This window comes from Prionailurus bengalensis, chromosome B1 (assembly GCF_016509475.1).
Source record: "Prionailurus bengalensis isolate Pbe53 chromosome B1, Fcat_Pben_1.1_paternal_pri, whole genome shotgun sequence".
NCBI classification, from domain to species: domain Eukaryota; kingdom Metazoa; phylum Chordata; class Mammalia; order Carnivora; family Felidae; genus Prionailurus; species Prionailurus bengalensis.
This window is the reverse complement of record NC_057344.1, coordinates 50957857-50969044: the sequence shown is the minus strand read 5'-3', so window position 1 is coordinate 50969044 and position 11188 is coordinate 50957857. Positions and strand designations below refer to the sequence as shown.

At 41.1% G+C, this 11188-nt stretch overlaps 1 protein-coding gene across 1 annotated transcript; it reads left to right on the top strand.

Annotated features, from left to right (window-relative positions):
* Nucleotides 1-902: 902 nt before the first annotated feature.
* On the top strand, nt 903-5649 carry LOC122468715 (60S ribosomal protein L12-like). The gene is made up of 2 exons (XM_043555552.1): nt 903-925; nt 5006-5649. The coding sequence occupies exons 1-2, from the start codon at nt 903-905 to the stop codon at nt 5427-5429; spliced, it is 447 nt and encodes a 148-aa protein (XP_043411487.1). The 3' UTR covers nt 5430-5649.
* The last annotated feature ends 5539 nt before the right edge of the window (nt 5650-11188 follow it).

Genomic DNA, 11188 nt, shown 5'->3' with positions numbered 1-11188 from the left:
GGACCGCGAGATCGTGACCTGGCTGAAGTCGGACGCTTAACCGACTGCGCCACCCAGGCGCCCCTGCCACACAAAGTTTTAAAAAATATTATCAAATTATGCTCAGCAATACAAAGTTTTTCTAATATTGATAATAGTTTCTAGCCCTAAGTTTTCTTGATTTTCATGGCAACAGATAAGAATAATATTTCTTCATGACAAATCTTGAAGACAGAGGAATTACTTCATTCGAAAATGTGTAAGAGGGTCTTGTAGCAAAGTCCCCTCTACAGATGGGCTGAAAAAGGAATCTGTGCAACATAATTGATCAAGTTTTGTATCCTCTGCCCATTCCAACTGATAAGCTAAAAGCCACAGGAAATTAGGATAAAAAAACCAGTTAAGTGTATTTTGAAAGGCAGCAAAGGGCACTGTGGCAACAAGAACTCCAAGTATGATACTAGATGAACGAAGTACATGTGTTCTTAAATTATTTATATTTGATGAAGAAAAATTCTCTTTGAAAAACATTCACCTCTTCTGTGCTAGCACCCATAAAGCAAAAGAGATCTAATGGCCCCTCCACTAAGTGGGAAAGGAACAACTTGTGAATATAAAAAAAAAAAAACAAGTACCTTGTTTAACCTAGCTACACAAAAGAAATATACATGGAGTCAATTGGGCCAAACAAGCTGTTTAAAAAAAAAAAAAGTCCCCTTAAGGAACAACACAACAAAAAGGGAAATCAATTGAATTTTACAAGCTAGAGGAGTGTGTTGTACAATTTAAGAGCTATATTTAATTGGTAGGATTGAAAGTCTGCACTTTCCTTCCACATATATCTATTGTATTTATTATATTAGCATATTGTATTTAAAACCAATCCCATGGGTCCCAGTTGCAAAAACACAACAACAAGAAGAATGTCGAATTACATCAACCCAAAGTAAGCATCTTAAAGCCTGATTAGATACATACTAAATCATGACATGACAGATATAAAATGAATCCCTAGTCCATCCTTGATTTCAAACAAGGACTTATGAAAATGGTTTGGAATATAAAATTATGGAAAACATTACAGTACATCAAAGCAAAGCAAGTTTAATTAGGCTTAGTTTGATAATTGCTGAAAACAAAGAACCTGCCTCACAGCGTGGCTGGTGTAAAATCCAGCAGTAAGTCCAGTTGATCCAAATTAAAACCGCCCTATCTACCATCCCACATGAATCCTTTTATCTGAAGTCTACAGAGAACAAAGAATTACAATCCAGCTCAGAATGACAGAGGGCCCGTGGTTTTTTCATCAGGATTTGCTTTGGCTAAAACCTGACTATGTATGTTTCGCTTCTCTGTTTTAAAAATGTAACATACAAGGACTCTAACGTAAAAGCCAAGAGACTAACCAGCACTAGCAAAAAGCTGGTAGCAAATCAGGGCATTTCTTCATCATACTTAGATCCGTAGAATCCATTTCCACCTTTCCCCACAAAGGTGTCACAGGGAAGAAAATTCATCACCTTGCAGCCAAATTCTTTTCTGAATGATTGATTCTCTAGATGCGGAATGTAGAAATGGATCTTTCAGGAGAATTATAAAACTTCCCCCAATAAGGAGATTAAAAACATCATGAAATTAATTGGGTCACACGGTTATTGCTATACTAATTTTTCAGAGTGGAAAACTGTAACAGGAAATCTGGAAGCCTAAAAGGAAGTCAGAGGTGGAGGTGGAACGCCCTCGAATTTCCTGCCTTCCCTGCCTGGTTCAGGCCCTCATAACCTACCAGCAGGATGGTCACTGAGGTCTCCTCTCTGGTATCCCTGACATCGGGGCTCCTCTGGCCACCCATGTGCAATACCCTCCCCCAAATTCTTATTCTAATAAATAAATATACTTGTGTTGCCTGCCCACTTATAGAATTCCACTGAAATTTAAAAAATTCAATCTTCATATGAAAACCAGTCAACCTCACTCATAATAAAAATGCTAATGAAAGCAGCAATTAAATATCATTTTTAGTTATCAAATGGGCACAAATGTCAAACAAAAAATGATTAGGACTGTAAGAGAGTTACAGAAGAGGCACTTTTGTAAATACCTCTAGTGAAAGCATCAATTAGTATAGCCTTTTTGAAAATCAATCTGGCTATATAAAATCATGAGCATTAAAAGAGAAAAGAAGTCATATGCTTTGACCCTACTTCTAAGATTTTATCCTAGAAAGTAGTCAAAGTTATGAATGAAGATTTATGTAGAAAAACAGTGATGACAAGTTAAAATTTCCATCCTTAGCAGAAGCAATGTAAAACTCCAACATTAAGAAAATAGTGGCCAGGAGGCCACATCAGGACAGACTGGACACCTGTCTCAATCCATTTAGGCAGTAGAGTGAGTGGCTTGTAAACAAAAGAAATTTGTTTCTCACAGTTCTAGAGCCTGGGAAGTCCAAGATCAAAGTGCAAGCAGATTCTGTGTCTCATGAGAACCCACTTCCTGGTTCATAGCTGACCATCTTCCCACCGTGTCTTCACATGGTAGAAGGCATAAGGGAGCTGTCTGGGGTCTCCTCTATAAGGGCATGAATCCCATTCATGAGGACTCTACCCTCTTGACCAAATCACATCTCAAAGGCTTCACTTACCAATATCATCACTTTGGGGGTTAGGATTTCATCATGTGACTTGAGGGGGGGGCGGTGAGGGTGAGGTCACAAACATTCAATCTATAGCAACGCCACAGGGCAGAACTCTGGGGAGAAGAAATTCTACATCTCGAATTAGCTGTGCATACATTGACTAGTGTCCAGAGTAAGAAAAGAAGCAAAGCTGAGTACAGGCCATGAGTACAGCCATACATGAGCAGGAGGAAGTTGCCTCAGTTTGCAATACCCTGAAAAGTTGCTAATGCAGCATTCAAAATATATATTGACTTTTTAGTAATGTATATACATAGCAAAGAATTCAAGTAACGTAGAATATGCAAATGTGAAGTTTTAGCTCAACCACCACCACATGAAATAAATCATTATTAATGTATCTTTTTAAGGTTTTATTTATATTTGAGACAGAGAGAGAGGGAGAGTGTGCAAACGGGGGAGAGACAGAGAGAGAGGCAACAGAGGATCTGAAGCAGGCTCTGCACGGATGGCAGAGAGCCCAGTGTGGGGCTTGAACTCATGAATGGTGAGATTATGACCTCAGCCGAAGGTAGACGCTTAACCAACTGAGCCACCCAGGCGCCCCATAATATTAAAGTGCACATCACCTCAGCAGCTCTCCATGTGTGCATAAACTGGATGGGGGCGCCTGGGTGGCTCAGGCGGTTAAGCATCCATCTGGCTCCTGGTTTGGGCTTAGGTCATGATCTCACTGTGGGTGGGCTTGAGCCCCACGTCCAACTCTGCACTGACAGCACAGAACCTGCTTGAGATTCTCTCCCTCTCTCTCTGCCTCTCTCCTTCTCACACACATGTTCTCTCCCTTTTTCTCTCAAAATAAATAGTTAAAAATTTTTAAATAAACTGGATATAAGAAATACTTTTATAAAATTAGGATCAAATATAAAGACAATAATACACTTTTTCTTGTTTAAATGCTGCTCATCATTTTTTAAAAACTTTCTCTGGTGTTTTATTTTGTTTTGACTTTTTAACGTGGTCATTCATTCCATCAGGTACTGTAGGAGTAAGAGCTTATGATCTAGTTTTACTCTATCTTTTTTACAAAGGTGTCCCATACTTCTGCTTATGAAAAATCTTGATGCTGGCTCACACATCTCTAAACCGCTAAAACTGATTAGTGTTTCTAACTCAAGAAACTTCCTTTATTAGGGACAAAGACAGGCTTATTTCTGTATCACATGTTGTCAGGGTTAAGACCAAAATAGAATCAGAGTTGAGAAAAGAGACCTATTCTTTTACTTAAGTCCATGTTTAACAACAACAATAACAAAGTGGCTACTAGATCTCTAAAGCAATACATGTTGTCTGTTACTGGGGAGTCTGCCCAATCTATTTTATAATGGCTCTTCAGGACCATTATTTAGAGTCCCCCGTTGCTCTGACCCTGCTTTAAGTGTCCCCATATTATAAGCATCTGGAGTTACAAGATCTTGAAGTAATCATTCAATTAGTGTTTACTGAGTACCTACTACGTGCTCAATTCTGCACCTGCTGCTTTGGGAGAAAAACGAAAAGTCAAGTCTCTGCCCTCACAGAACCTCCCAGTTGGGGAGATAAGGTGTGTTCCTTCAAAACAGGAACGTAACAGCTCAAAACAGGAGAGCAGTGCTCCACTCTGGCCTCCAACTGAGGCTGAGGTTTGATGAGATTGATTACATCCATGGGGAGGGCCCCAAGAGGTCATTTTGTCCAACTTCTCACACTGAAGCACTCATCATAAATGCCTGTTTGTTGAGTAGCCATTGCTGGTCGTTAACTGATACCTGCAAGTGACACTTTTAAAGTGGGAAATTATTGAGCTCTTTGTGTGTAAAAGGTTTCTGAACTACCCATTAGTCAACCAGTTCTCCCTCCGAAGCACATAAAACTGTCATTTTTGGGTCACACTGAGTAAACCACAAGCTACCTTGACTCACGGGGACAAAAATTAATTTATGTTGAACGAGAGGTTAGATATGCCCATCTCTGCTACCATTGTAGTTTTTCAAAAACTTAAGGTGGACTTCTCACTCGTGAGTTAAAAACCAATATTTTTTAACATAAATGTCAGCGAAGGCAGCAATCCAACCTAAAAGGAAGTGTGCAACCAACCGTGGGTTCAAAATCCACCTTTGCCATTTCCAGCTCTGTGACCTTGCACCAAAGGCTTCTCATCAGCAAAATAGGACTATGAAGAACTCCCTGTTGAGGCCATTGTGAGGATAAACATAATTGTACAGGGAAAGCACTCGTCACTGCTCAGTAACTGTTGAGTGTTTTCCTTTCTTTATGTGAAAGCTTCTCTCTGTTTATGGCCTTATTGGGACCCCTAAATTTTAGTGTCTAATATCTCATTCACTTGAGGCTTTTGGCTGGGAGGAGGCCTAGGTGCAACTCTCTTCGGTTATCCCAAACCCCGGTTCGTCCCACGCTAGCCGCCTCCACCACGCTGCCTAAGTTCGACCCCAAAGAGATCAAAGGCATATACCTGAGGTGCACAGGCGGGGCCGTCCGTGCCACATCTGCCCTGGCCCCGAAGATTGGTGTCCTGGGTCTGTCTCTAAAAGAAGTTTGTGATGACATCACCAATGCAACTGGTGATGGGAAGGGTCTGAGGATGACAGTGAAAGTGACCATTCAGAATACACAGGCCCAGATTGAAGTGGTACCTTCTGGCTCTGCTCCGATGATCAAAGCCCTCAAGGAACCGCCAAGATACAGAAAGGAGCAGAAAAACATCAAGCACAGCGGAAACATCACTTCTGACAAGATTATCAACATTGCCTGAGAGACGCAGCACCGATCTCTAGCCAGAGAACTCTCTGGAATCACTAGAGAGATCCTGGGGACTGCCCAATCTGTGAGCTGCCATATTGATGGCCACCACCCTCATGACATCATAGATGACATCGACAGTGGCACAGGGGAATGCCCAGCTAGTTAAGAACTACAAAGGAAAATATTTCAATAAAGGATCATAAAGGCTTCAAAGGTAGAGAGAGTACTGAGATTAATGAGGACTTCATGACGAATATAAAAAAAGTAGAGTTGGGGGGCGCCTGGGTGGCTCAGTCTGTTGAGCGTCCGACTTCTCGTGGTCTGTGAGTTCGAGCCCGGCTTCGGGGTCTGTGCTGACAGCTCAGAGCCTGGAGCCTGTTTCAGATTCTGTGTCTCCCTCTCTCTTTGCCCCTCCCCCGCTCATGCTCTGTCTCTCTCTCTGTCAAAAATAAATAAACATTAAAAAAGAATTAAAAAAAAAAGTAGAGCTGAATCTTAACAAATACTTGGGCTTTGGGTAGGCTTCAAAAAGAGGCAGAAGGGGCGCCTGGGTGGCGCAGTCGGTTAAGCGTCCGACTTCAGCCAGGTCACGATCTCGCGGTCCGTGAGTTCGAGCCCCGCGTCGGGCTCTGGGCTGATGGCTCAGAGCCTGGAGCCTGTTTCCGATTCTGTGTCTCCCTCTCTCTCTGCCCCTCCCCCGTTCATGCTCTGTCTCTCTCTGTCCCAAAAATAAATAAACGTTGAAAAAAAAAAAATTAAAAAAAAAAAAAAGAGGCAGAAGTGGGAGCTGCGTGAACAAAGCTAGGGAGGCAGGAATGAATGTAGCAACAACCAGGCTCCGGCAAGGAGGAAGGCAAAAGAATAAACATTTTCAGAGAAATTCCTATGTGCCAAGAACATTTGTGGGCTCATTTAGGCAAATGATTGCATTTGATTTTCCTACCAAGCCTATGCACTAGATTTATTTATTGGTTCCTCAATTATTAATTGAATAGCTACAAGTTTTTTGGAAGGAGCTAGAAGTTAAGAAACTTGTTACAGACCATGTAGTCAAAAGGCAGTAGAGCCAGGATTCACACCCAGAGCACCTGCCCCAAGCTTGTGTTTTTCCAGCTACAAGGTGCTGCCACCATAGGGGAGCAGCATATAGGTAATTAAAGTAAGGGCAGAGGTTCCTGGGTGGCTCAGCTGGTTGAGCACCTGACTCTTGATCTTGGTTTAGGTGGTAATCTCAAGCCCTGCCTTGGGCTGTGCACTGACAGTGCAGAAACTGCTTGGGATTCTCTCCCTCTCCCCTGCCTTCCTCCCCCACTTGTGCTCTCTCTCTCTCTCTCTCAAAATAAATAAATAAACTTTAAAAAAAGTGAGGGCTGATTACAGAAGACTTGAAAGCTAGGCAGATGAATTTAAAATTGTTGCTATGTTGATTACTCTATTGCACTGTTACTTAAATCATAAATAAATTAGCCAGCCATGTATATCATTTATCAATGATCAAATAAATGGTAATATATAATTTTTGTTAATCAGATTAAAGGAGACACGGCAACTGAATGCAGCAACCAATCCTATACTGGCAGAAAAAAAAGAAATATGCTGTAAAAAACATTATTGTGTTGATTGACAAAACTGGAATTAGGATGGGATATTAGCTATAAAGTATTCTATCAATGTTAACTTTGCTGAGCTTGATAACTGTATTACAGTAAGATAAGAGAACATCCTATTTTTAGAAAATATACATTGAAATATTGAAGGGTAAGGACTGGGATGTATGCCACTCATTCTCAAACAGTTCAGAAAAAAAATGTGTATATATATATATGTATATGTATATACATACAGAGAGAGAGAAAGAGAGAATGATAGAGCCAATGAGGTAACATGTTAAGTAAAGGTAAATCCATATAAAATGTAATCAGGTCTTCTTTGTACTATTCCTATTCTTGAAACTTTTCTTCAAATTTTCAGTTATTTTCAAAAGAATTATATAGTATTTTTTATCACTTTTACTTTGAAGATTTGGGATGAAGTGCCTTGATCAAATATTTAAGGTCTAAACAAAAATGACTTTTTGAAACAAAAATCTACCATTTGACACTTTTCTCTTTTTAAGAAAATCAAATTTTATTTATCCAGAATGTAGGAAAAGGGAATTTAATGAGCACCTAATGTGTTCTAGGTTCTTTACAATTTTTTTCATGTAATCAATACTCATCAGAAGACTTCAAGGTGGATTTTATCTCCATTTTCCAAATGATAAAACTGGGTTCAAAGAACTCAAAGTTCCCAAGGTAAGGTGGAAACTGGATTCGAATCCAGATCTATTTAATATCTATAGTATTGGAGTGCCTGGGTGGCTCAGTTGTTTAAACGTCTGACTTCGGCCCAGGTCATGATCTCATGGTTCACGAGTTCAAGCCCCATGTCAGGATCTGTGCTGACAGCCTGCTTCAGATTCTGTGTCTCCCTCTCTCTCTGCCCCTCACCCACGCACACTCTGTCTCTCTCTCTCTCTCTCAAAACTCAATAAACATTAAAAAAAATTTTAATATCTATAGTGTCAAATCAAATATTCATCAGCAAATACTTATAAGGTAAGAAAATATCACGATCATCTCATTATTTATATGTAAAATTAAAATGCACTCATATAAAACTATCATACTTGATATTAAACAAACACTGGTTAATGTCTATCCTTTACCTAGATTATCCTAAAGGCATAGTTTGGATTATTTGCATTAAGTGCCTTGTCTTACATGTCCCTTCTGAAGCTTTGATGAGTGAAGTCAATCACCAACTAAAGAAGCTGAATCATGAAGCAAAGAAAGGAGATGTTATAACAGAAACTGGTGGCCATAACCTCACCCGACCACAACTACATACCCCACTCATTAGATTCCGATTTTCACTCTACATTCATTGTAAGCATTCACGCATATATGCGCACCTACACACAGACACACACATGATTTCAGTTAGCCCCTAACTCCCTACCCACCCAAGCCTATATACTCCCAACCTTGAACTCTGTCCTTCTCTCCTTGTCCTTCTGTCCTATCAACACCTGTTATCAAAGAAGACCCACAGGTACATAGGGCCCACGGTGAAACAGAACCACCTCATGTCCCATCTCCATGGGTTTGTATCTCCACAAATAATTTCACCCAACAATGCACTCCACTGATGCAACTTCCTTTGTCACATTCTCTATTGTGATTCCAAACAGACATAAATGATGTCAAACCAGGCTAAGAATGTGTTTGGAGATCATATAGAATGGCATTGGATGTAAGAAGAGGCATCAATTATCATAGACTTGTTCATCTTTTTCCTGCCATGGTGGCATTTGAAGTTTTTCTGTTACTCATTTAGATTCCAATCTCTGTGCTTGCCTCTCCCTTCTTCCAGCTTCTAAGTCAAACAGATTTTTCTCAGCAAAATAACCCTTCGGTGACTACCAGGGACAGACTGGTATGTGGGCTACAACAGATGTACAAGACAAGCTCTACAGGCATGTTAAAGGGTTCAGTGTCAAGATAAAATTTATCTAATGCAGCGTTTCCTCTCAAGTGCAATTTATCATCCTTTAGATGTTGAACCCCTTATAAATATTAGATTCTCTTTTTTCACACTGTTTGTTATTTTACCCTTGGTTCAGGACAGACTTTGAAATTAGATTGACTCATTTCATTTCTGCTTGCAAATTCACTTTCTTTACTTCCAATTCTAATTTTTTTCCCTTTGCCTTGAAATTCAATTTATATTCTAACACTTTGAAAAACAATGTCAATTAGAATTTGGCACTTTTGTGGAAGCTGTTTGTTCCAAAGTGCCTTTTAGCACATCCACATCAATGCAGTGTCTGTTGGTGGACCCACATCCTGGGAAAACTGCTGGCATCTACAAAGTCACCCGGTGTGTGCCTCCAATGTGACAATACATCTGATGTCATGAGGCCTTTGCTGTGACTGAGCAAAGAGATCCAGTCGCTTCTAAAGCTGTTAAGGCCAATGATGATAGAACGTTAGAGCTCGAAGCTGTCTGTGCCAGCTGATTTTATGGTGGTGAGATTGGGGAAAGGAGCAATGGTCACAGAGCATGATCCTAGAGAGTGATTATCAGGTCCTGACCCATAAGGACGCCAGGTCACGGCGCAGTAGCATGTCCAAAGAGATTGACAAAGCCTGGGCCTCCCGAGCTAAGAACTGGAAATAACAGAGAATAACCAATAGACGTCAGAACTTGGGGGAAGACACACAAGATGTGCAGGGGATCAGAAAAAGCAAACTAGGCAGTAGGTAAGGAAAATTCTGGAAATAGGCTAATGTCCCCTGCTGGTTCCCTTTTTTTTTTTTTTTTTTTTTAATTTTTTTTTTTCAACATTTATTTATTTTTGGGACAGAGAGAGACAGAGCATGAACGGGGGAGGGGCAGAGAGAGAGGGAGACACAGAATCGGAAACAGGCTCCAGGCTCTGAGCCATCAGCCCAGAGCCTGACGCGGGGCTCGAACTCACGGGCCGCGAGATCGTGACCTGGCTGAAGTCGGCCGCTTAACCGACTGCGCCACCCAGGCGTCCCCGGTTCCCTTCTTTTTATAAAGGCTTGGAAGGGGCAGAATTCAGAGACTTTCCAGCCAGACACCTGTGCTGAACGAGGCCTACAGACACTCAGCTCCATGTGAGCTGTGGCTTCCCCAGCTGAAATTAATCACTTGCTCCCAAAACTCCCACAGCACTTTGTTACCTTATTTACAACCCTCGAAATAATGGATGTGGAAGTGCTTTGTAAACTGAAAAGCACTGTACAAATGTCAGATGTTGGGGGTTTAGCAGGGGAGCAATAGATAATGCCTCTTTTCCATTCCTGAGTCAGGAACCAATTGAGAAAGAGACACAGGGAGTCAGCCAGACTGAGATCAGCTTGTCAGACTTATTACTGATAACAGCTGGTTCAGGTGCAGGGCCACAGTGAACTTCCTCATGCTTCACCCCAGAATTAAACTCACCTCTCAGTCAAGTCCAATTGCATGAAGACTGACCAAGGAGCCCAAGCTAATCAGAGGTATCCTTCCTTCTCCCCGGGGGAGACATGAAGGGGATGGGGAGCAGAGCAAGGGGAGGCCGGAAATGTTGCTCTCAGTCCCTCCACACAGAAAAACAAAAAGAAACGAAGTCCATTCACCATGAAGGACTTTCTGTGCTTCATGCTTCAATCATTTATGTATACTTGGCAGGCTCTGGGCTAGATAATGAGGATATAGAGAGCAATGAGACCTCAGGGAGTTTATAATCTCACAGAAACTATTAACAATCCAACGTGGTAGTTGTCCATCGGCAAAAGTGGAGTTCTTCATGCCCAGGGAAGCTGGGGAAGGTTTCAGAGAGCAGGTGATAAGTGGGTTGGCTCTTCAAGTATGTGTAGGAGTTCACTACATGGAGAAGAAAAGGAAAGGAATTATTCCCAGTAAAGGAAGCAGCAGAGGAAAAACAGGAAAGCCCAAACCCTAGAATGAAATGGAGCCCAAAATAAACGAACACAAAGGCCTTTGAGAGTACAAAGCTATATTCCCTCGTATCTCACTTTTTTATACACCAAAGTTGAAGGCAATATTTTATGAGACATGGATGGTTCACTCCTTACCAAAAGTACAGTTCAACAGACTATGAAAAACAAGAGGGGATACCATTATTTGCTCATGTCTCTTGGAACATTAAAGGGAGTTTACATAGACTACATCAACTGTTAGTAAAAATCCCCTTTC